Below are 26626 nucleotides of genomic sequence, written 5' to 3'. Positions count from 1 at the left end.
TTACAAGGACAAGAGATTTAGACTGATGAATATCCAAGAAGTGGAAAAATTTCTTAGAAGATATGAGAAGGAGCTTGGAAAAGTGGAAGAAAGATTTGAAGAAAGAGAGAGAATTACTGAGGAGAAAAAGAAAAGGAAAGAGAAAGAAAAAGAGAAAGAAGAGAAAGGGAAAGAAGTAGAGGAGGAAGAGGAAGAAGAAGAGGAAGAAGGTGCTGTGGGAGGAGAAGAAGAGGAAGAGGAAGAAATTACAAGGAATAGGAAAACTAGACTATAAGCCTGAGAACGTGGGTAGTATAAATATACATTCCAAGATATAAATTTTAGAGTCATTGTTATATATATATATATATATATATATATATATATATATATATCAATGACTCTAAAATTTATATCTTGGAATGTGAATGGATTAAATGACAAATCTAAAAGGAATAAAATCTCGAAAGTTTTGATGAAAAAGAATTTTGATGTGATATGTTGCCAGGAAACACATGTGGCCAAAAAACATAAACATATTCTGATAAACAAAAGGTTGGGGGTGGAATTTATTAATTCAGATGCTAACAAAAAAAGAGGGGTAGTGATATATGCTAAAGAAAAATGGGAGCCCAAATTAATATGCAAAGACGAGGAAGGGAGAATTTTAGGAATACAAATTAATCATCAGGGAGAAAAATTCAATGTGGTAACTGTCTATGCCCCAAATACGAATAAAGCAGAATTTTTCCAAAAACTGGAACAATTACTACTAGACTTAGAGATGCATAAACTGATCTTACTCGGTGACTTAAACGGAGTACCAAGTCCAGAACTAGCTAGAAGTGCAAAAAGGAAAAAATTGAGTCAAGGGAAATTACCAAGATCGTTTAAAAACCTCGAAGAAAATCTAGATATGATTGATATTTGGAGATATAAAAACCCGCTGATAAAACAATTCACATACTTTTCAGAACTGCATCAGAGCTGGGGAAGAATAGATCAGATTTGGGCATCAAGAGAGCTAGCAACAAGAGTAGAAAAATGTGAAATACAATCCAGAACGCTGTCGAATCATAATTCAATAACTCTGGAAATTAAATGTGGAATTCAGGGGGTGTACAGGTGGAGAATGAACGAACATCTATTTGAATATGATGAGGTGACCGAGAAGGCCAAAAACACCTTGAAAGACTTTTTCGACCTAAACCTTAATAAAGAGACAAATATTGATATAGTTTGGGACACCAGTAAGGCGGTGTTAAGAGGCTTCCTAATTCAACAAAACAGTTACAGGAAAAAAATAAGAGAACAAAAGAAAGAGGGAATCCTGTCACAATTAAGAGAATGTGAGAAAAAATTAATAAAAAATCTCTGTGATGAACAGAGTAAACAGATTTCCAGATTGCTCCAATCACAATACTCAATGATAATAAATCAAGAAGTTGAATGGAGAATTAAATCAATGAGGCAAAAAATTTTCAAATCAGCTAATAAAACCGGGAAATTTTTGGCGTGGCAGCTACGAAAAAGGAAGAAACAAAAGGCGATTAATATGATAAAAATAGAAGATCGACTTGTGGAAGACCCAAAGGAAATAAAGGAAAACTTTCTTAAATTCTTTGAAAAATTATATAAAAGAGAAGAAGATATAATAGAAATAGGAAAATATTTAGAAAACAATAGAATAACATCTATAACAGAGGAAGAGAAAGCCCAATTGAACGAGTCTATAAAAATAGAGGAAGTCCAGGAGGCAATAAAGAGAATGAAACCAGGGAAAGCACCGGGTCCAGATGGATTATCGGCCAAATATTATAAAGTCTTGGAGGAATATTTAGCCCCGGTGTTATGCGATGTAATGAACAATATACTACTGGGAGGGAAGATACCGGATTCCTGGAAAGAAGCGCATATCACGTTGATACCTAAAGCGGACTCAGACAAACTGAATGTAAAAAACTATAGACCGATATCACTTCTCAATAATGACTATAAATTATTTGCTGAAATAATGGCGAATAGACTCAAGAAATATCTAAAAAAGTAATACACACGGATCAAGCTGGATTCCTCCCTAATAGACAATTAAAAGACAGTGTAAGGCACATAATAAACATTATCGAATATTTGGAAAAGAAGAATTAAATCCCTGCGGTTTTAATTTTTATCGATGCAGAGAAGGCATTCGATAATGTATCCTGGCAGTTTCTATTAAAGGGTATGGAGGAAGTAGGGATAGAAGGTGCCTTCTTGAAAGGAATTAAAGCGATCTACTCAAGTCAAAGAGCTAAATTGATTATCAATAATAACTTAACTGATTCATTCGCGATCTTGAAGGGTACGAGACAAGGCTGCCCCTTGTCGCCGCTTTTATTCATAATGGTACTAGAAGTAATTGCAAACAAGATAAGGAAAACACCAGAGATACGGGGGATCAGAACTGGGCCGAAAAAATATACCGTATTTTTCGCTCTATAAGACGCACCGGACCACAAGACGCACCTAGTTTTTGGAGGAGGAAAACAAGAAAAAATATATTTTGAATCTCAGAAGTAAGAACAGCAAGAGGGAGCGCTGTGCAGTGAAAGCAGCAATCCCTCTTGCTGTTCTGGCTTCTGGGATAGCTGTGCAGCCTGCATTCGCTCCATAAGACGCACACACATTTCCCCTTACTTTTTAGGAGGGAAAAAGTGAGTGTTATAGAGCAAAAAATACGGTAAATTGAAAGCGTATGCTGATGACATGGTAATATCGTTGGAGGAACCCCAAAAAAGTGTTGACAAAGTTCTAGTACTATTAGAGGAATTTGGGACAGTATCAGGCTTTAAACTAAATAAAATCAAAACCAAAATGATGGTTAAGAACTTGGGAGAAGACGCAAAGAGACAGTTGGAATCTCAATTTGGAATCAAAGAAGCAAAAAAGGTAAAATACCTGGGAGTCTGGCTAACCACGAAAAACATAAATTTAATGGCAGATAATTACATAAACACCTGGAAAGAAATTCAAAAGGAACTAGATATCTGGAATAGGATAAAACTCTCTTGGTCAGGTAGAATGGCAGCAATTAAGATGTGTATACTGCCGAAACTTCTATTTTTATTTGAAAATGTCCCGGTGATTAGAGGAAATTCTATATTCAAAAACTGGCAAAAAATTCTCTCCAAATTTATATGGCAAGGTAAAAGACCGAGAATTAGATTTAAATTGTTAATGGACAGAAATGATAGAGGAGGATTTGTGGTCCCAAATTTGAGATTGTACTATGAAGCCTTGTGCCTTTGTTGGCTCAGAGAATGGATTGTCTTAAAAAACATAGATCTGATGGATTTAGAAGGCTTCGATTTAAGATTCGGTTGGCACGCCTATCTCTGGCAGAATAAGGAAAAGGTGCATAAAGGCTTCTCAAATCATATCATCAGAGGATCCTTGTTAGAGGTGTGGGAAAAGAATAGGAAATTGTTGGGGGAAAAACACCCCTTGGTGGTTATCACCCATTGATATCTTAACCATAAAAAAAACAAATATAGAAGGCGAGAGATGGACCTATGAAGACCTCCTGGAAAGATCTGAAAAAGGATGGAAAATCAGACCCTATGAAGAGCTAAAAGACAAATTAACAGGCTGGCTGCAGTACCATCAAATTAATGCCTTATGGAAAGAAGACAAAAAAACTGGGATGAATGAGAAAAAATCTAGGTTCCAGGTAGAGATTATAGAAAGTAAAACCAAACTTCTATCCAAAATGTATAACCTGTTACTAGAATGGGATACTAAGGACGAGGAGGTCAAGGAAGTTATGATAAAATGGGCGATAGACATTGGATATAATTTGGACTATGATAATTGGACGAGGCTATGGAATAAAGGTATGAAATTTACTGCCTGCACCACCCTTTGAGAAAATATGGAAAAGATGATGTACCGTTGGTACATCACCCCCGTGAAATTAGAAAAAATGTATAAGACCAGGGATAATAGGTGTTGGAAGTGTAAATCCAAAGAAGGCAGTTTCTATCATATGTGGTGGAAGTGTGAAGAAATAAAAAAATTTTGGGAAGCCATATACAACGAATTGAAAAAGATACTTAAATACACCTTTGTTAAAAAACCCGAAGCCTTCCTCCTAGGTATGATCGGAGACGAGATTAAAAAAGAAAACTACATAATGTTTCAATATGCAACTGTAGCCGCTAGGATTTTACTAGCACAAAATTGGAAAACCCCTAATATCCCGACCGTTAAAGATTGGCAAATTAAACTATTTGAATACTTAGAACTGGCAAAAATGATGCAGAATATCAGACAGCAAAAAGATACAAAGTTTATTGACGATTGGATCAAATTTATAACATATATGGAAACAAATTCTAGAAATTTAAAAATCACAGTAGGTTTAATATTCAAGAATTCAGACAGGTAGCAGGTTTTAAGTTGAATAAGATGAAAACTAAGGTTTTAGAGAAAAATGTAACTGTGAATGAGAGAGAGAAGTTTCAGGAGGAGACAGGACTAACATTGGTTAAGAAAGTGAAATATTTAGGGGTCAACATGACTGCCAAAAATGTGAATTTATTTAAGGATAATTATGAAAAATGTTGGATTGAAGTGAAAAAGGATTTAGAAATATGGACAAATTTGAAGTTATCATTGTTAGGCCGAATTGCTGTGATAAAAATGAATGTGTTGCCAAGGATGTTGTTTTTGTTTCAAACATTGCAAATTTTGGATAAGATGGACTGTTTCAAGAAGTGGCAGAAAGATATTTCCAGATTTGTTTGGCAGGGCAAGAAGCCTCGAATAAAATTTAAGATATTAACTGATGCTAAAGAAAGAGGTGGATTTGCCCTGCCAGACCTTAAACTTTATTATGAATCAGCTGCTTTTTGCTGGCTGAGAGAATGGCTGCTTCTTGAAAGCACTGACGTGTTGGATTTAGAAGGCTTCAATAATGCATTTGGCTGGCATGCATATTTGTGGTACGATAAGGTAAAAGCACATAAAGCGTTTAAAAATCATATTGTTAGAAAAGCATTGTTTAATGTTTGGATAAGATATAAGGATTTGTTAGAAAAGAAAACCCCAAGATGGTTGTCACCAATGGAAGCGAAGGCACAGAAAAAACTCAATATGGAGGCCAAATGGCCGAAATATTGGGAAATTCTGGAACAAGATGGAGACAGATTAAAATTGCAGAGCTTTGAAAAACTGAAAAACAAAGTGCGAGATTGGCTCCATTATTATCAAATAATGGAGGCATACAATCTGGACAAAAAAGTTGGTTTCCAGGTGGAAAAATCAAAATTGGAAACAGAATTGTTAGATCCAAAAATCAAGAATCTGTCAAGAATGTATAACTTGCTGTTGAAATGGAACACTCAGGATGAAATGGTGAAATCAGCTATGATTAAATGGGCACAAGATGTTGGACATAAAATAATGATGGCTGACTGGGAACAGTTATGGACCACAGGTATGAAATTCACGGCATGTAATGCCCTAAGAGAAAATTTAATGAAAATGATTTATAGGTGGTACATGACACCAGTCAAGCTTGCAAAAATTTACCATTTGCCCGACAATAAATGTTGGAAATGTAATGAGACTGAAGGTACATTCTTTCACCTTTGGTGGACATGCCCAACAATTAAGACATTCTGGGAGATGATTTATAACGAAATGAAAAAGGTATTTAAATATACCTTCCTGAAGAAACCAGAGGCCTTTCTCCTGGGCATGGTTGGCCAATTGGTGTCAAAGAAGGATAGAACTTTTTTTATGTATGCAACAACAGCAGCAAGAATACTCATCACGAAGTATTGGAAGACATAAGATTTACCCACCCGGGAAGAATGGCAGATGAAGTTGATGGACTATATGGAATTGGCGGAAATGACTGGCAGAATCCAAGACCAGGGAGAAGAGTCGGTGGAAGAAGACTGGAAAAAGTTTAAAGACTATTTACAGAAATACTGTAAAATTAATGAATGTTAGAAAAATGTTGGAATGAAGTTATATGGCTTTAGTAGAAATGTTATAAGGAATTAAGTATAAATAGATTAATAGAGTATTAAAGGGAAAAATAAGGTTAGAACGTGTTAAGATAATTATAGGATAGAAAGCAGAGGAAGATGGAAAGGAATTGCTGAAACAATTAATAGAAGTGGAATATAAAAAGGGAGGTGTGAGGAGGTCATTGAAATAAGTGAATGAAAGATAAGATATTGAAATTGTTTGATGGGTTTTAAACTGTTTTTGTATTGTATTGTATCGTCCATTTTTTTTGTAGTGTTTAAATTGTTGGAAAAATAATAAATATTATTTTCAAAAAAAAAAAAAAGGTTTAATATAATTCTTGCGATGCATAGATGCTATAAAATGAAAACTGCAGAATGGAATTACAATTTTATATAATCCAAAACCGAGATGGAGGGAAGTCAATTCATGTGTTTTCTTTTTGGTCTGTTTAGGTTTTCTGTTGTTTGTTTTTGTTTTCTTTTTTCTCTTTTTTTTATGTACTGTTCATTTGTTCCTCTGTTTGCTTATTGAAAATTAATAAAAAGATTTTTTTTTTTTTTAAAAAAAGAGAGATTCTAAAGTAAGGCTGAATTTCTAAATACAGTTCTAGCTAGGGAGTAAAACACGCTCAACTGAGGCCCCCTCTGCACTTAAAGCAGTATCGCACATTTTAAGCAGTCATAACTTCCCCCAAAGAATCCTGGGAACAATAGTTTGTTACAGGATTCTGAGAGTTGTTACGAGACGGCTGTTCTCGCCACAGAGCTACAGTTCCCAGGAAGAGGGACTGATTGTTAAACCGCTTTGGGGATGGTACCTCTGTGAGGGGAATAGAGGTCTGCTAACAGCTCTCAACCCCTTAACAAACTACAGCTTGAAGGAATATTTCCAGAAAGCTGTAACTGTTTAAAGTGCTTTGGAAAGTGCAAATACGCTTAGGAGTGCACTATGAATGCCACTTGACAAATGGCTAAAGCTCACATCCCCTCCTTATATGGGTGTGTGAAACTGTGACCTCGGCCATCTCTTTCCAGTAATAATGTTGAAACATTTGCAGAATAGCCATCAGTCTCCCCAGGAAGGGTGAAGTTTGAAGGATGATTAATTCAAGCTGGTTGTTGTTTTTCCCTCAGATCATGTGTATCTGAAGACACTGAGAAAGAGGACGATGCTTGGTGTAACCAGCCTATTTTCTCCCCCAATCCTCATGCCAGCAGAGGCAGCCAAACGCCACCAAACCCAAAGGGCATCTGGAGGCAACTACCATTGGCACCATGCCATTCCTGGATTTTGCAGCTACTCCACTTCAGTGGAAGAAATGGGGTTTTGCTTTCCAGCAAAAGGGATTCAGATGAAACAGTATGGTCCAAGGCTGAGGAAGCTGTGGCTCTAAGAACATAAGAGGACAAGCCAGTCATTGTCTCTTAGCCCAACCTTACCTCACAGGATTGTTGTGAGGAGGAAATTGGGAGGGAGAGGACCATGTATGCCACCTTGAGCATCTTGGAAGAAAGGTGGGCTATAATGGAATCAATCAATAAAAGAAAAAATAATAGAAGTCCCATTATTTTCTGATTCAGTAGTTTCTCCTGCACTCTAGGAAGCTTAGCTGCGAGTTTGGAAACCACCAAGGAGGCGCTTAAGGGTTCGGCACTGTGATACAGCAAATTCCTTAAATGCTTATGAGATGGGTGAAAACACCTCTCTGTTCAGCCCCCGAATTACGTCATGGCTCCCGTTCAGATACCTGCTCTAATCCCGGCCTCATTCCTTGGCCCACCCCGGTGACGTTCCTCTCTGGAATGTGACTTGCAATCCCTGAGGGTTGTTCATAGGCAACTCAGGTGAGAAAAGAAGGTTGGAGGGAAGCCTGCCAGATTCAGCTGTACAGCCTCCTGCATCCTGGTGTCCTCCAGATGGTATTGAGTTCGACTACAATATCCATTAGTCCCAGCCAACATGCTGATGGGAGTTGTAGTACAAACGGCTGTGGAATGCTGGAGGGTCTGGCCCATACACTTCCATTAAGGGTGGATAGAATCATAGATAAAGCAGGGCAAACCCAAAACAAAATCAGATGTGCACATAGGGTAGGCTGGTACATCCTGAATAAATCCTAAATTCAACTCTAATTTAACTCTCTATATAACTTAAAATCCAATAAAAATAGATATGTATGTTTCAAAGTCCTCTCATTTAAACCCTATTAAAACATACGGTCAGGTCTCCTTCCCCAATACTGCCCACACTTCAGAGCGCAGGAGCATCAATCCTGCTAAGTGCAGTTTTGCCAGCTGGCAAACACAGCTGGTGAGCAGAGGGTTCAATCCTGCTCAGTTTGACTGCATTTGAGTGTCCTCTTGCTGGGAACAGAGACATACAGTTTGTGTATGAATGCATATATTGATGAAAATAACATGCAAGGATGGTACATATTTGTGTTGGATCCTGGAAGCCAAGACTCAGATTTGGGCCATACACTCTTTGAGGAGAGAACTCCAGCAGAGATTTAGCATTACAAAACATGCAGCAAAGAAAAGCGTGAAAATATCTGTAAAACCTTTAAAGTGTGCCCTTCGAGTAAGTCCCCAAAATATCCCCTTTTAAATTCTCGTCGCTTTCCCACTTCCCTAGTACAGAGATAGACCACATGTTTACTAAAACATAAAATGGTTTACTTACAAAACTGTTCAAAGGTCAGATTCATGTGCTTTTCATGCAGCAGCCAGGAAACATGCACGGACAGTTAAAATGTTGCTTAGTTAACAAAAGGCAAAAGTTTCTAAACTATTGAGATAGGGGGCAGGGAACCCACTAGATTCAGACTCCATTGCGTGGCGATTCCCGCCTCCCACCAGTTGGAATAAATAAAGACACAGGACACCATAATTTTAGGTTAATGGGTGAAAAATGGCCACAACTTTATTGGTTACAGGTATTGGCTTTAGGCATTGGTCCTATCAGACTATCTGGCATGAGAACCAGAAAGGGTTAACACCAGCAGGGGGAGCCCCTGAGATGCACATCCCTAGGCACTCCCCAAGGGGTCACCGGTTGGGGGCATGCTTTAGGCCCTAGCCTTTATAGGTTTCGGACGAGGCAACGCTCCCCGGAATCCTTTATTGGACTACCCCTTAAATATTTGGGGGAGGTGATGGCGCTCCTCCCCCCCAACTCATCTGCATAATAATACCCCTACCAATGCCTAACCGCCAAGCCAAAGGCGTTGTGATGATTTGCTACGAGGTAGGCGAAAAAACCAAATGGCTTTAAATCAATGCCAATTAGCCAAGTGGAAAAATTCCTACCAGGCCCCTTGCGGCGACCAACTGAGGTCCATAGCAAAGTCAGAGGGAAAACCAAGAGGGAGGGTGGGTGGGAAACCGCAGCTGGGGCGAGGACGGAAAGGGGAGTTCCCAGGCCGCGCCGACCTTAAATGACCCAAGCCCCGCCCCTGCAGCTAGCCGATTGGCTGGCCCTGGGGCTGACACGGCCCAAGGATTCCCCAGGTTGCAAGGGGCTGCAGCCAGCCCCGCGCGGATGTTGGGGACGTGAGCCCGCAACTCCATCCCCTCCTTATGTCGGGAGTGGCTTTCTGATCTGAAACAAAAAAGACTGGTTGAGTTTGGAGTGACCGGCTCAGAGCTCCTTACATACTGAAATCCATATGGAGGGAGAGAAATAGCAAAGACTTGGTAACTCATTGCCTCTCAAGGTGAGGGGTCATGGCATAGGCTAAGTTTGGCAAAACAGCTTATTCCAAGGTTTAACTCCTTCATATGCACTAATTAGATTCAAACATAATAGAATTATATGATGCTGAAACCCTGCAATTTGGACTGCATTATGTTAGGGAAACCATTTGCCCAAAATTTGTATAATTAAACAAAACTGCAAACCACTATGGATGTGCTAGATAAGAAATGCACTCTGAAATGCTGGCAAATTTTTGTGAGGACTTTAGAAGAAGAAAAAATCACAAACTGAGATGGAAATGTGGTGAAGCGAATTTAAGATTTGAAAAAAGAAAAAAGGAAAGAAACCAAAATTGGTGGTAATGCATTCCTAGTCAGGAGTGTGAAACTGCCCTGCTCCCTCTAACCATCACTTGCAAACCTTGTTCTTTTCAGAGGTCTGACTCTGAGCCACCCAAGAAAGGTCCGCTAAGGCTGAGGTGAGTCAGCATGACTGGAACCCAAAAGCAGAGCAGAGCACCACATGAATCTCCTTATTGCGAAGGTGGCATAATTGCCTTGTTTTCAAACTCTTTGCTCATAAAATAGGCCGTCAAGAGCTTGCTTCCTCCTGTTTTCTTCTTAAAGAATTTGATTTAATTGTGCAAACCTCTCTGGATGCAATTTGGGTGAATGGCAGTATGAAGAAGGTTTAAGCATATTCAACAGCAATTTAAAGCCTGTGACTTCCCCCAGAGAATTCTGGGAACTGATGTTTGCCCCTCACAGAGCTACAGTTTCCAGCATCCTAAACAAACTACAGTTCCCATGATTCTTCAGGGAGGGAGTCATGTGGTTTAAATGTGCACTATGCGGTTGGCGCTGTGGTCTAAACCACTGAGCCTCTTGGGCTTGCCAATCAGAAGGTTGGCAGTTTGAATCCCTGCGATGGAGTGAGCTCCTGTTGATCTGTCCCATCTTGTGCCAACCTAGCAGTTCGAAAGCACGCCAGTGCAAGTAGATAAATAGGTACCGCTGCTGCGGGAAGGTAAACAATGTTTCCATGCGTTCTGGTTTCCATCACGGTGTTCTGTTGCGCCAGAAGCAGATTAATCATGCTGGCCACATGACCCGGAAAGATGTCTGTGGACAAACGCCAACTCCCTCAGCCTGAAAGCGAGATGAGTGCCACAGCCCATAGTCGCCTTTGACTGAACTTAACCATCAAGGGGTCGTTTACCTTTACCTTACCTAGATATGCTTTGATTTCGTTGTGTGGATTTATACATTTAAGACAGTGTGGGAAATTAAAATGCACCCACCTGGCACCATTCAGAGGAGCATGGATGCTACTGGGTAGCCTTTGGGGGTGCATTGAAGGTCCCCACAGAAGGAACCCCTTCCAGAGGACCCCCTCTGCTCAAGCCCACAACTGGCCTGTCCAAACAGCCAGCGTTTTACCCAAACAATAAGTAACATTGTGCTCTGTGAGGTAGCAGTTGTGAGTGGCAATGTCCCTTCAACTCATCCCAAAAGTTGGGTTTCTGGTTTAAAACTGAATTCAGATTGTTTGGGTTTCAATGCTGCTCTATGTGGTCAGTATAAGGGAAGGCTTAGTCAGCAGTGATTCAAACAATTATGGGATTAAGAGTGCCCAGGAGAATCCAAGATAAAGGGGAAGAAGTCTGTCTGCTTTTGCCACGTGGCCTTCCTCTTTCCCCAGTTGCCTCATAAGCAGCAAGTCTGAAGAACGTCACAACATTCAGTTTAGCGCTTTGTGTAGTTTCCTCTAAAAGAGCATTTCCTCAAATGTGTTTGCATCGAGTAGGTATGGAAGGATCTGTCAATTTCAGTTTCCTCAGTTTCTCATTGTTCCAAACTTAAATTCAGTTCTTCACATTTTGCAATTGTTTTTTTTTTTACAAACCCCATGAAAATTCATCACGTTCGTGCAAATTTCATCTAAAAGCAATACTTTTTAATATGCAGTTGTGAGTAATGTAGGTTTCCTTGCAAACAATTTCTCCATACATAATGCATGTTTGCATGTCATTTTTCACTCATTTATTCATTTTTATGCACACTTTCCCCTAAATGTGCTTTTTTGGGGGTAAACATTGGAACATTGGTTGGCTGATGAATTGCATTGCAAAATTCAGATATGTACACATTTCAGAGGATAGTTGTGTTTTGGTTCGCATAATGCTTCAGAAAGTGAAAATTTGATAGATTCAGATTCATATGTGTACTGATTCGAAATTCTCCTCCATTCCCAGCATCAAGTAATCTTCACAAGCTTATTTTAAAAACAACAACAACCTTGCTCTTCAAAACTAAAAGCATTTCAAAAGTTGCTAACCATTTAAAGCCAACCATTGAAATTTTAAAACCACCATCGGCCACCATAAAGAGACAATTAAATGATGGAAGGTTAGCCACAGTAAGGGATTGTGGAGGAATTCATTTTGGTTTGCCATTACAGTGGACGCTCTGGATACAAATTAAATTCATTTTGGGGGTCTGTCTGCAACCCGAAACATCCGTAGACAGAGGTGCCACTTCTGCGCACATGTGCGGTGTGATTGAGCACTTCTGAGCACGTGCGTGTGGCAAAACCTGGAAGTATACACTTCCCGGTTTGCCACATTCGTAAACCGAAAGTTACGTATCCAGAGCGGTACATAACTAGAAGGTCCACTGTAAATGCAAAAATTACCTAATTTGCACTTTCTGGAAGAATACTTAAGCCAAAACACAGTCATCCATTGAGATCTACTTTGGAACACCCTGCCTCTTGAGATCAAGCAGCCACCTTCCCTGTATTCTTTTCAGTGCCTGCCTAAAACAGACATGCTTTTTCAAGTAGACCCATCAAATTCAGTGCCAGCACTCATTTCCTTAACAGCTGCCTTCCATTTCAATTTGTAGGCCTGAGGGAACTTCGCCAGGCTGAGTCAGATGCTGTGCTCAGTGTGTGTGGCTCACAATAGACAGTGATTCATGCTATGTCATCAAGATTCCACTTGTGTGTTTGTTCATGTACACCTGAAATCCTACACTCACTTATTGAGAGCAAGTCCTCTTGAACTCAGTGAGGCTGGGGCTTACTTCTGAGTAGGCACTGCAAAGTACAGCAGTACCTTGGAAGTCAAACAGCTTAGTTCCCAAACATTTTGGCTCCCGAACATTGCAAACCCAGAAGTGACTGTTCCTGTTTGTGAACTATTTTTGGAAGCCGAACATCTGGCAGGGCTTCTGCTGCTTCCAATTGGCTGTAGGAGCAGCCAATCAAAAGCCATGCTTTGGTTTTCAATCTTTTTGGAAGTCGAATGGACTTCCAGAACGCATTTCATTCGACTTCCAAGGTACAACTGTACTTGCCTGTGCCTTTCAAAAAGTCATGAATGGGCTGGCTCAAAGGCTAGTCCTATGCAGAGTAGACCCACCAAAATTAGGTCCATTAATTTTAGTGAGTCTGTGCTGAGCAAAACGTAGGCCACAATCAGCATACTTTTAAAGTGTTACAAAACTACTTTGAACATTCAAGTCTTCCCCCATAGATTTATGGGTGTTGTTGTTTGTTAAAAGTGCTGAGACTTGTTTAGGCCACCCCCATTCCCCTCCCAGACCTACAGTTCCCAGAGAACCTTAGGAAGAGGGATTTATTGTCAAACCACTCTGAGAACTGTAGGTCTGGTAAGGGAATAGGAGTCTCCTAAACAACTCTTTGCACCTTTAACAAACTACATCTCCCAGAATTCTTTGGGGGAAGGCCTTGAAAATCCAAAGGGGTATCACAGTGCTCAAGGAATTCTGGACACCGTTGCTGATGGGCCCTCCGCCCCTTGGCAACATCCAAAGGCGCTGATCCTCTGGGCCCAGCAATGGCGGCAGCAACAAGCAGCTCTGGCTCACCCAGCCCTACCCATTGCCACCCCATCACTGCATTTACCTGACCTGGGGGTTCTGGATCACTGGCTCTGCTGGTCAAAATGGGAGGCTCAGCAATTGCCCTCTCCCTCCGGAAACAAACCAGCACTGCTCTAAGAGAGATAGATAATTTAATACGGTCAAAGACCAGCTCACATAACACAACACAACACAATAAAAACAGAGTTCATAAAGATAAAATATACAATTGGAGCAGATTGCAGCAATAGCTCATGAGTTAAAATTTATACACACACACACACACACACATACACACAACCGTCCAACTGAGATTTGGGCTACCATAAAAAATTGACCCTGAGGGGCCCCAAAGGGAAACTTCAGCATTTCCCTAGTAAGCTATTTTATACTAGAGGATGATCTGTGCCTACAAATCTGGGCGCAGAATCTGGCTACCAGCCAGGTCGTCTTATGATCTTTGCCTAAGAGGAGAGAATTAAGTTTCACTACTCTAAGAAAACACATGTGGCAAAAAAAGGGGGGAAACGTTAGCCCTGGTGGGCTGCCCTCTACTACTTGTGACTGGCCAAGAGGATACCCCATCAATCAGGATTTCTCCCTTCACTTCTCACCTCCCTCTGTGGACCCCTAGCCTTGTGCTGTGGCCCCCTGTTTGCACGATTTTCACCTGGGGCCCCCTTGGAATAGCTGGGGGGGCTGGGGGGGGCAGGAATTTGTTTTAAATGCTACACCAGTTTGCCACCTGGGGCTCCTTAGGGGCAGAAGGGTGGCGTCTCCGAGATGACCTTCTCCAGCTCTAAAACCGTATAAAAGGCGAGATCATGGGCCAACCAGGAATTTGCCCCCCACCCTGCCCCATTCCTGCTTTTTATTTAATCTCCCTCCCTCCAAGGACTGCAAGGAGTCAGTGGAGATGAGGCTTGCTTCCTCTTCATTCTGGTTTCACATTCTCCGGGGCTCTGTGCTGACGATGAGAGTGCACTTCAGGGAAGAGCCTTGAAACCTTCAAGACATACCCAGCACACAAATAAAACTGTCACCACTTTCCCCCGTTCCCCCCCTTCTCCTCTTCCTGCATCAGTCACATCATCGACTGCGTCACCCTCTGAAGTTCTGCATAGCAGAAATGATAAAAGTTCCTTTCCAATTGATTTCAGGGGTGGGGCCAGAGGGGGGAAAGAGTTTTCTTTTTCTTTTTTTGAAGGAATAAGCAGAGAGAGAGAAAGAGGGAGAGAGGTTGGCAGAACATTCTTCCTGCACAGAACAGAGGAACCAGCCAGGGACAGCAAGCTAGATCTGTGAATTAGAAAGAAATAATAACTTCTCTTCCAAACCACATCCATGGAATTATTTTGGTTCAGCTTCTCCTTGTCTTTGATGGTAGCTCACGGTAAGTATTGTGTATGTGTGTGTGTGTCATGTAGATTATCTTCTGACTAATGGCTGTCTGCTATATCACATGAGTGTGTTTTTCTCCAGAATGGTGGTTATGTCTTTTTTTAGAATTCTCGGTTGTTGTTTTCCAGTAGTGGAGAGGAGCAAAGTTCAGTGGTGATCAGAATGTGTAACTTTTGGGGGAAGGGAGGGCGTTCAGTTCTCAAACTTCCTAGATTTTTATTTTTGGTATCATTACAAGAAAATGTGGGTCTGGTGTGCAGACCAGAGGTGTAAAGCAGAGGAGAAGTGGTGTGCTGACTGGCAGGCAGATCACCCACGGCAAAAAGGCGAGAGAGAAGTGGTTAGAGCATTTGCCTGGCATGCAACTGTCAAAGTTTCGTTGTAAGCATTCCCCGCCCCCAAACATGGTACAGTATATTTATATTGAAATTATGGTTTCCTGCAGTTTAACTACAAACACAGATATCTTTGACTACTTGTTAAGATCCCCCTGAAATTCACTTAGTAGCATACATACTGAAAAGTATTTTAAAAGCTGCCGAACCATCATTTCTCTTGCATGGATTAAATATTGGTCTCAACCTCATCTCATGTCCCAGGGTTTGATCTCTGGCCTCTCCAAGGTAGAGCTGGAAGAGTGGAAGAGGATCTTGGAGACCCACTGCCAGGCAGCATAGACAATACTAAGTTGACACAAAGGTCTGGTGCTCCTAATTCTGGGTGGAGAGTAAAGTGCAATGGTTGGAGCAAACAAACCAAAATGAGAACAAGGTGTTTTATTCTTAATAGGAGATAGAGAGAGAATCTCATCTTAGGGGGAAACTATGAGGATCTGGGTGTTTGCTGTTGAGAGCACATAATATAATAATAATAATAATTTATTATTTATACCCCACCCATCTGGCTGGGCTTCCCCAGCCACTCTGGGCGGCTTCCAAAAGAATATTAAAATACTGTGATACATCAAACATTAAAAGCTTCCCTAAACATGTGAATGCAACCTTAGTCCAGCAATATGGGGAGGGCCACGAGCTTCCTAGCCCTGCAGTAAATCAACTGTCCAATTGCTTCTAGAGCTGTCACATGAAAGTAAAAATAGTCATAATTTTAAACCGGAGAAATCCTTTGTCTGCCAAAGCCTGGCTGCCTGACTTCATTTCTTCACACCTGACAGATGTGTAATATATTCACATCCTGTTGAGAAGGACATTTCCAAGCAGAAGGAAGGAAATGCCCAGCCATGCAGGAACATAACCTTAAAAGGCGTGATGAGTGATGCCAGGGGGCTAAGGATTTCCCCATCCCCAGCAGTACTTGTGTCCTCACACAACCCGTGTGACAAAACCCTGGCTCAGCAGAGCCTCCAACCCTAGAAGGATGGAGCCCCAAAGACTTGACCCCTTCCCTCCCCGTCTCGCTGTCCCTCATCCTCTCATCTGTCAGCTATGTCCCACAGGCAAGATCCCAGCGAGGCCAACTTCACCCTGAAGAGCGCTCAATTCCAAGGTCCACATGTTCTGAGGAAACCCCTACTACCACATGTGAAAGAACGCAGGAGGAAGTTGTGCTGGTCTGTGTGTGTGCCCCTCAATATGCCATGCTGTTGTGCACCATAGCCATGGGCCAACACCTGCATGTTCACCTGGCATAGGAAGGGGCTCCACGCATTTCAAGGCCTGCTTCTCCCTATACAAAATGGTCTGGAGCCCACACATGCCATCTGAGGGCCTTCTCTGTGTGATGGAGGTCAGGTGGGTGGCAACATGAGAACTGGCCTTTTCAGTGGTGGCCCCCCACTTGTGGAATGTTCTCCCCAGGGAGGCTCACTTGGCACCATCTTTACACATCTATAGGTGCTGGGCAGATTATCAGCATTTCTCCTGAAAAATGGGCATTTTTGTGGCCACTACAGTAGTTCCCTAGCCCCCAGATTCAAAAAGGTTAAGGACACACACATACCCCGATTTGCATTATGCTGAACCTGGTTTGCTAATGGCTTCCCTTCCCTTCTCTCAGTCGCCGGCCTTGAATGCTACGCTTGTGATGGCGACAGCGACTGCCAGGAAACGGAGATCTGCGAAGAGTACCAAGAGCAGTGCAGCACCACCATAATGACTATACTGGCCCGTGAGTATTTTTGAAGGAGGAGGCTGTGGGGATTGGAAAGGGAGGACAAGGCAGATGAGAAGGAGCTGGAGAGCAGAGGTGAGGAACCTCAGCTTAGGCAGAATGGGTGTCAAAGGCAGCCCTTGAGGACAAACTCCCTCGTTCCACCTCTTGAATCATGCCCTTCATCAGCCCAGCGTTGCACCCTCCTCAAAGGTTTTTGCTTGGCTTGAACTCTGACAATGCTTCATGCTTGGCTGGATGGAGGAGCAGGGTGTAGAACGGGCATAAACAAACTCAGCCCTCCAAATGTTTTCAGACTACAGCTCCAGTGGTCAGGGATGATGGGAGTCCCAAAACATCTGGAGGGCCGAGTTTGCTTATGCCTGGTGTAGAAACTAGCCAGCCAAACAAAGGTAACTCCACCCACTTTTGTTGCTCTTGCCTCTGGCCCCGCCCACCAGTGTCATGCGGTGCCTGGAAAGTTGCCCAGAAAGGAAACTCTTGCCTCGGAAGGGAAAAGACACCCAAACCCTGAGATAGAGGTTTTTAGAAGGATGTGAAAAAGGAGAACTCTCTTCTCCTCATGATACCAGAACTGGGAGATCACCCAATAAAAGGAGAAGAAACTTACCTTATTGTTTCCTTTTCGAGATATATTGTTCTTTTTTGTATTGGTGCGGGTCTGCTTGTAATGTTTCTGTGTTATTGTGTTGCAAGTGAATAAAATAAAAGGTTGGCGGTTTGAATCTCCATGATGGGGTGAGCTCCCATTGCTCGGTCCCTGCTCCTGCCAACCTAGCAGTTCGATAGCACATCAAAGTGCAAGTAGATAAATCGGTACCGTTCTGGCGGGAAGGTAAACGGCGTTTCCGTGCGCTGCTCTGGTTCACCAGAAGCGGCTTAGTCATGCTGGCCACATGACCCGGAAGCTGTATGCCGGCTCCCTCAGCCAGTAAAGCGAGATGAGCACCGCAACCCCAGAGTCGGCCACGACTGGACCTAATGGTCAGGGGTCCCTTTACCTTTACTTAAGTTGTGAAACAGGATTTATGCCGTGAGCGCTAAGTCTGCACTTAGGAATGTTGCCTTCTAAAAAAGAAAAGAAAAAAAGAATGGTGCCTTCATTTTTACTTCCTCTCTCTCTCTTTCCTTGCAGGATCTAAGATCTCCAGTTACATCCTGAAGGGTTGTGACGTGGGTGGGAAGCCAAACAACTCCATCTCCCACCTCTCTGGCAACCAGGTCGTGTTCTTGGCGGAGGAGCACTGTGGGACTGACCTCTGCAACCAGGGGGTGCTAAACGGTCAGTCCATGTGAGCAGAGAGGGTTCGCTCTGCAGGCTGCGCTGCACATTAAATTGGAACCCCGTGAACAGAACTCCCGGGATAATTTTGTTTTCCCAAAAGCAGCTGCGAGGGTGGGGTTGGAACAGGGGGAGGGGCAGTAAGCCTTTGCCCCAACATCTGTTTTGGTGTGAAAGCAGCCTCACCCCTGGAGCTGAGCTGAATCACCCCCATGCCAAATGACTCCTCTATCACAGGGGTGGGGAAGCTGCAAACTCCACCATCCCATGCTGGCTGGGGCTCCAGAGTCCAACAGCTTCCCAAGGGTATCAGGCTGTGAAAGGCTGGTCCCAAACCCAAAGTAAGCCTTTTTCTTCTATCCGTTCACATGCATGCATTTGAACCACTAAACCTCATGCAATTAGATCTGCTAATTTCTGTAACCGGGTCGCAGTTTCAGTCCTGGTGTTTCCCTCTCCGCATTAAATTTTATTCATTAAATGTCAAGTTGGCATTGCCCGGCTGTCATCCTTCTGTCTCAAGAGACAATGGAGGACAATGAAGTCAAACCGCTGGAGAGTTACAGCACCTGCTGTGGCTGCAGAGACTGATACAGGAGAGACGTGTTTGGTTGCAGCAGCTGGGGCAGAGGGAGGCGTCCAGTTGTGCTGCTGCAGATGTACTCTGGCATTTCTTATCTCTGAGTTCCTCCCAGCGGTCATTCCTCCTCTGGTCACTGCTATGGATACACATTATTTATTTACTTATTGCCTGCCCTTTACCGGAAAGTCCCAGGGTAGTTTCCTACATCAGAACAAATTGAAAACACTTTAAAGTTTAAAGTAACGAAAAACATAAATAAAGCGCGGGGGGGGGGTAGAAAGAAGAATACATCTATCTAGGATTTCCCTTCTACTCGTATTATTTTGTTTAATGGGAAAAGTGAACGCACATAAAAAATAAGATTTACATCCTGACAAAATAAAAGATTGCATGACTGTGTAGGCTTGGCCTCCTTAAATTCATGTTCCTATATAAAATTGTTTGATCCCAGCCAGATGGGAGATTCCTGGAAATATATCTGAATGCTTTGTGACTGTGATTCACCTAATAAGTTCAGCCCTGATTTTTCTCTCTGCTTCTCTCCCTGCTGCTTTCCTCAAACTGCAGTCGTGGATATGCTCACTGCTCGGGGTCGCCCACGAAATCCCTTGCATTGCTATTCCTGCAGCTCAGCCGACCAGACCTGCTACAACTCCAGCCATATGCAGATGCGCTGTGCACGGCCACAGGAGAAGTGCATAGACATCACGTCCTTCACTGCGACAGAAGGTGAGCTCCTGTAGCCTTTGGTTTGATGGGGTTCTTCCTAAGAGAGGTTGTTGCAATGAAATTGCACCAGCGCCTCCTAGAGACAAAGGGCCACAATCACAGCCACTGTTTTCTCTCAACTGGCAGAGTTTCCGGGGGACGAACAGCGCATCAAGGGCTGTGGCTCGCTTACCCACTGCCAGGAGCCTCTGGGCTTCCACAACCAGAACAGTTTCCATCTGATCAAATGCTGCAATTCCAGCCAGTGCAATGATGACACGCAAGGTAAGGTTTGGGATTCCAGGAGCACCAACTGGGTCTGCAACAAAATGTTTCTGTGTATTTTCCCAACTCCTGATGGCATTGTTCTTGCTCAGGGGGGGAGACAGAGGACCCAGCTATACAGCTGCAAATAAAACATTTAAAGTGTGTTGCAAAGTGCAATATACAAATGTGACCCTAGATGGCGATGGTGAGCTATGGCAAATTCAGTATATTTTTCAAACATTTTTTAAAAGGCATTTTCACAACTTTTTTTATGTGTCCAGATTCCACCATAGTTCTATGTGATACTATAAACTGTAGCAAGTCAATTCACTCCCCCAAACCCCCATAGTTTGCTATTTTCCTTTTCCAGCTGACCCTCAAATATTCCACAGCTCCTAGCAGCATACTTTTCAACATTTTCCCCCAGCGAAAATAGGGACATACTATTTCATAATAACTCCACTCTGGAATTTGAAAACCTCCCTATACAGCCTTCAGATTTCTTCTAAACGTTGCATAGTTACTTATCTCCTTGGCTCGGGGATCGCATAACTCCATACCCATCAACATTTCTCTGATGAAAACAGGGACGTCCTAAGGTATCAAATCAGGATCAAATCAGAAACCAGGATGGCTTCTGTAAATCTGGGACTGTCCCTGGAAAATAGGGACACTGTAGTAGCCACTGAGCATTCTCAGTCCTCACTGGGCTGTTGAGCAGGGTGGGGTGTGTATATATATATATTCTTCTGAAAACTTCAGAGTTCTCCCTAGCATGCCAATACCTCCCTCAGTTCCTATCCTATCAGCACAGCATCAGCATTTGAATTTGCTATTAAAGGGAATGAGGCTCAGAACCAAAGATGGTCAGGTGGCACCTTTTATATAATATGGTGCTTTTAACAGCTGTGTTGTGTCCTGAAAGTCAACGCATGCAGCTTTCCTGACTGCCGCAAGTTAAAGATCAAATACTAAAAACATACTTCTTGCCAATATGGTTGCTACCTAGCCTGTGTTTTTTTGTAATCAGATTTGGGTCTGAGAGCTAGTAAATTCTAGATTCCACCCAGAATCTAAATATGAAGTGTGTGTGTGTGGGGGGGGGGGTAATTAGGGTCAAAAGGAGGGCTGAAACCCCATCAATTTGGGGGCAAGGTCAGGGCTGGCCCACCTATGAGGCAAGGTGAAGTGACTGCCTCAGGCTGCAGGATCCACAAGAGCAGGAAATCCCTGCATAGAACTTCCTTCCCCCTTTGTTCCTGATGTAGATCTTTCCTTACCTCTTCTTTCTTCATGGTTTTGGTTTGTTTGTTGTTGTTTTTTTGCAATTTTGGGGTCTGCCTCAGGTGCCAAAAGGTTTTGGACTGGCCCTGGGAAAGGCAAAACTCACCAGCCCCACAGGTGTTGTTCACACAGAATGATAACCCATGGATCACGAAAGTATTGTTTAAAGCAGGGTTTCGCAAACTTGGGAAAACTCTCCAGCTGTTTTTGGACTACAATTCCCATCAACACTGACCACTGGTCCTGCTAGCTAGGGATGATGGGAGTTGTAATCCCAAAATAGCCGAAGACCTGATTATGGGAGACCCTGGTTTAAACCATTGCTCAGCATAATGTCTAAACCCTGCTGAAGAGTTCAACTATTTCCTGCCAACAATTCATGATTCAAAGCTATTGTTACTTGTTACATTAGAAACCTTGGTTCATTTTAAATATGTCTCAGCATGATGTGTGAACCCAACACCAATTCCTAACCATAGTTTATTTGACCACCCTACCCCAGCTACAAAGACATGGTGTAGGAACAGCTGGAAAAGAATCCAAACTTTGGGAAAACAAGTTTGGGGGAAATAACCCATGGTTACCTCAAAATTTGTTCAACAAACCATGGCTTAAACCAGTCATGCAGTGTTTTTCCAGGTGGCTGCTGGGCTGGCGCCCACAATTTCTTTCTTTTATTACCCATCATGCTCTAGGATAGTGCTCCACTGCGCCATTGCATCCCTTTAATAATGGCTTCCATTTATTTTATTTTAAAAAGGACCCAAATTTAAAGCCATAAATATGTGGCCTTGGTGCAGACAGCCTGGGATGAACTTTATGGTACTGAGAGTATTCACTTATTCTGCCTACAGACTACAAGGATACCCCACCCCACCCGAATGGGGTCATGTGTTTCAGTTGTGAGGGGAATTCCACCCACGGTTGTTCCCCAGATGACATCACTAAGGTGCAGTGCCGGGGTGTGATGACCCAATGCCTAGAGGCCTCAGGGATACATGGTGAGTATCATCTACTCATTCCTTCTCACTCCCTCCACCTGGAGTTTAATGTGACCCGGTTAATCCCAACAGAAAGAGGCATAGAGCAGAGGTTTTCTATCCTTTTGAGTCCACGACTCCCTTGACCAAGTACCTTCTTTCTGTGGCACCCCTGTGGGGCTTAGGAGCCCAGTTATGTCACCCCTTGCCTGCAGAGCTGGCAATCTCTCGCCCTTTTTTGAAAACACCCTCCCTTGTGGAGTCTTCTCCCCTCTCTTCTCCCCTCTCCTTGGGAGTCCTCTGGGCAGCCGTCCCTGGAACTGCCCCCCTGCCCCAAAGAGAAGTGCCCCCTCACACTGCCCCACAGGAGCCTGGGAAGCACCCTCTCGCCAGCTCCAGAGGTACTATTTGCCTGGGGAACTTGTAGCTGCAACAAACAAATGTGCAAGCCTTTGGGAGGCAGAGACATGAGAGGGCATCAGAGGAGGGAGGGAGGGAGGGAGGGAGGGAGGGAGGGAGGGAGGGAGGGAGGGAAAGAAAGAAGGAAGGAAGGAAGGAAGGAAGGAAGGAAGGAAGGAAGAAAGAGAGAGAGAGAGAGAGAGAGAGAGAGAGAGAGAGAGAGAGAGAGAGAGAGAGGCCAGTGTTGACTGCAGCACTCCTGACCATCATTCAAGACACCCCAGGGTACTACGGAACACTGGCTGTAAACCACTGGCATAGGACAACTATGTGTTCTTTGAAGGGGTGGGAACAATAACATCCATTTAGGTGAATGCACATCATTTCAATGCTTTCAAAACTGGCATGGGGAGGCAGACGGTGTGCCAGAAGGATAGGGAAGGGGTAGGTCATGCTGCTGAGTCAGGGCCATCAAAAGGTTTTCTCTATGTTTTGTTGGAATCTCTTCTTGCAGCTTGAAGCCATTGCTTCAAGTTCCACCCTCTGAAGCAGGAGAAAACAAGCTTGTTCCCTCTTCCATATGACAGCCCTTGAGATATTTAAAGAGGGCTATCATATCTCCTCTCAGACTGCTCTTTTCCAGGATAAGCATACTCCTTCAATTGTTCCTCATAATGCATGCTTGCATGTTCTTTTCACTAATATATGCATTTGTATGTACACACATTTTTGTACCCATTGGAGAACTGCATCATGACATTTGGAGAAGTGTGCATTCCAGAAGATGGCTGCGTTTTGGTTCTCAGATTGTTTCAGAAAGTATGCAATGGGGAGAAAATTGGCCTTTAAATGAGAACTGAAACCAATTTCTCCCCATCTCTCACTAACCATTCCTCATTTCCACTTTCAGGCTCTACTGGGCAAATCTCTGCCGTCAAGGGTTGTGCTTCGCCATCCTGGTGTGACAGTCCTTACACTTCCGTCTACAAGAACCTGGGTGCTATTTACAGCCGTTGCTGCACTGGTGACCTCTGCAACAACTGGATTGTCGACGGGACGCTGAAACCATCCCCTAGGAGCCAAGCCAGCCGCCGAGTCTCAGCCCAACACACTTTGCTTTCAATGGGTCTTTTGATCCTTCTGACCTTTCTCCTCTCTTCAGAGAGCTCCTGATCTTCACGGCTAAGATCAGGGCATATTCCAGGCCAGGATGTTCCAGGGTTTTCTCCCCATCTTCCAATATTAGAATGCAGCTGTGAAGAAAACATGTGACATAAGAATGAACCACCTCTGAGCATACACAGAGTGCCTTTCCCCACACCACTGAGGAACTACAGCCCACTCCTATAACACATTGGGGATTAAGAGGCAGACTTTTCAGGTTCCAAGCAAGCACAAGCTCCATGACCTTCTGCTGCAAACACGAGAAAGGGAGAGTCGTCTTTTGTTTGGCTGCTGCTTGAGGGTTTCCCACAGGCCTCTGGTTGGCCACTGTGAGAACAGGATGCTGGCCTCAATGGGGCCATCTTCTTACATTCTGATGTCTGGGTAATAAGTCCCACTGAAGAAAGCAAGACTTGCTTCTGAGTACTGGATCAGGCAGTAAGTTATTTGTTGAGAAAGGAGTGGAGTGGAGACTAGCGGCTGGGGAAGAGCGAGACTCAGGACTCCTGGGTTCTCTTCTCTGCTCTCTGTGTTGCAAATTAAGGCAGAGGAGCCGGACACCTCTCCTGACTGGAGAAATCCTGGTGGCCATTACTTTTTTTCATTTATGAAAACAGATATATGCAAAACAGAAACGTCCCACCTTATTATTTATTCTTTTTGCACTGCTGTGGAGGACTGTTGGACTCTTTCAAGAAACAAGGATTTGTCCCATTGGCTATTTAAGATCTGGAAGGCGCTTTTGGGAATCGCTCCTCCAAAATAAGACTGTTCAGAAAACCAGAAGTTCCATCAGACATGGTAAATTGTGCAAGGCACCATCTAGACGCAACTCCGGTTTGGACTTCCTGAAGTTTGTTAACCACAGGATGTGGTCACTGCCCTTTATTTTATTATCCTTATATATGTGTGCGTTTGAACATTATTTATCTTAATAAACTATTTTTGTATTATTTAAAGTAAGAGCTCGTGTGTCAGCCGTTTTAAATGCAGGGCTGGGGAACTCTGGAGATTGTTCGACTCCAACATCCATCAGCCCCTGCTAGCCTGGCCAGCCGTCAGGGATAATGGGATCTGTAGTTCAACAACCTTGCCAAGTTCCCAAGTCCCTCATCCACAAAGCAATTGACCCTACACAGAACAGATTCTGCTCTCATCCATGATATACATTTATAGTACTATAACAGTTGCGGCTTCCTGCGAAGAATCGTGGGAACCGTATTTTGTTGAGGGTGCTGGGAATTGTAGCTCTGTGAGGGGTCCCTTAACAATTCTCAGCACCCATAACAAAATGAAGTTCTCAGTATTTATTTTTTCTTGGGGGGCGGAATCCATGGATGTTAAAGGAGTATTAGTGTGTTTAAAATGTGTAGCGTATGTGTGACCTCTGTGTGTGTGTGTGTGTGTGTGTGTGTGTGTGTGTGTCCCTCCTGTCCACATCCACATGAACCTTTAAAGCATTATGATACCACTTTAAAAAGTTATGCCATCCCCCAAAAAACCTGGGCAGTGAAGTCTGTTAAGAGTGCTGAGAGTTGTTAGGAGATCACTATTCCTCAAAGAGCTACAGTTCCCAGAGTTCCCAGGGAAGAGGGACTGATTGTTAAACCACTCTGGGACATTGTAGCCCTGTAGTCCAGCTGGATCAGTCAAAATGCATTGCCTATGCACACTCACAGGTCCTATCTGCACTAGGGGAGCGGGTGGCACCGTAATCTAAACCACTGAGCCTCTTGGGCTTGCTGATCAGAAGGTCGGTGGTTCGAATCCCTGCCATGCAGTGAGCTCCCATTGCTGTGACCCAGCTTCTGCCAACCTAGCAGTCGGAAAGCATGCCAGTGCAAGTAGATAAATAGATACCACTGCAGTGGGAAGGTAAGCAGCATTTCCATGTGCTCTGGTTTCCGACACCATGTCCTATTGTGCCAGAAGTGGTTTAGTCATGCTGGCCACATGACCCAGAAAACTATCTGCAGACAAATGCCAACTCCCTCAACCTGAAAGCGAGATGAGCGCTGCGGCCCATAGTCACCTTTGACTGGACTTAATCGACCAGGGGTCCTTTACCTTTACCTATCTGCACTGCATATTTAAAGCAGTGTTCAAAGCACTTTTAAATAGTCCTGGCTTCTCTTCCAAAGAATCCGGGTTGTTGTAGTTTCTTAACCCTCACAGGGTTGCTGTTCTTATACCCCCCTGGAAAGAGGGATTTATTGTTAAACCACTCTGGAAAACTGTAGCTCTGTAATGGGAATAGGGTGTCTCCCAATAACACTCAGTACCCTTAGCAAACTACAGCTCCCAGGATTTTCAGGGGGAACCCAAGACTGTTTACAGTGTTATGCTAGTGCTTTAAATATATGGCATGAATGCCCCCTTATGGCCCCTTAAACTTCATTTCTTATTGCAGGCTTGCACCTGGCATTGATCAGGAACTCACTGGTTAAAATCAGTGCAGTTTTGAAAGGTTCTGTTCACCATCCAATTTGGCTATGGTGTCTTAAGAGGTATCTAAATGCATAGCAAACAAACCATTTCCCAAGAATGCTTTCTTCTTCTTTTTTGTAGAATGGCCACTCTACGATAAAGTTATCAAGGCAGCTCCCAATTTTGCAGGTGTGTGGGGCCAAACTGTACCCAAGGACCCCTCCAGTGGGACTAGGGAAGAGTCCTGCCTGAAAATCTGGAGATCCACTGCCAGTCACTGTTGCCTCTACTGAGCTAGATAGACCAACACTCTGACTCAGGATAAGGCAGCTTCCTGTGTTCTTATGATTTCTCCTAGAAATGGTATTTCCATAGATACAGGAGGCAAGGCACTTATGGCTTTTATACTGCCTATGGC

At 43.4% G+C, this 26626-nt stretch overlaps 1 protein-coding gene across 1 annotated transcript; it reads left to right on the top strand.

Moving 5' to 3' along the window:
- Positions 1-14686: 14686 nt before the first annotated feature.
- PLAUR (plasminogen activator, urokinase receptor) lies at positions 14687-24744 on the top strand. The gene is made up of 7 exons (XM_081019131.1): positions 14687-14976; positions 17001-17111; positions 18250-18396; positions 19547-19708; positions 19835-19972; positions 22093-22239; positions 23528-24744. The coding sequence occupies exons 1-7, from the start codon at positions 14928-14930 to the stop codon at positions 23788-23790; spliced, it is 1017 nt and encodes a 338-aa protein (XP_080875257.1). The 5' UTR covers positions 14687-14927; the 3' UTR covers positions 23791-24744.
- Positions 24745-26626: the final 1882 nt, after the last annotated feature.

Source organism: Podarcis pityusensis (assembly GCF_964106645.2).
Source record: "Podarcis pityusensis genome assembly, chromosome: 8".
Taxonomy (NCBI): Eukaryota; Metazoa; Chordata; class Lepidosauria; order Squamata; family Lacertidae; genus Podarcis; species Podarcis pityusensis.
The sequence above is the reverse complement of the archived record's forward strand: the minus strand, read 5'-3'. Positions and strand labels throughout refer to the sequence as shown.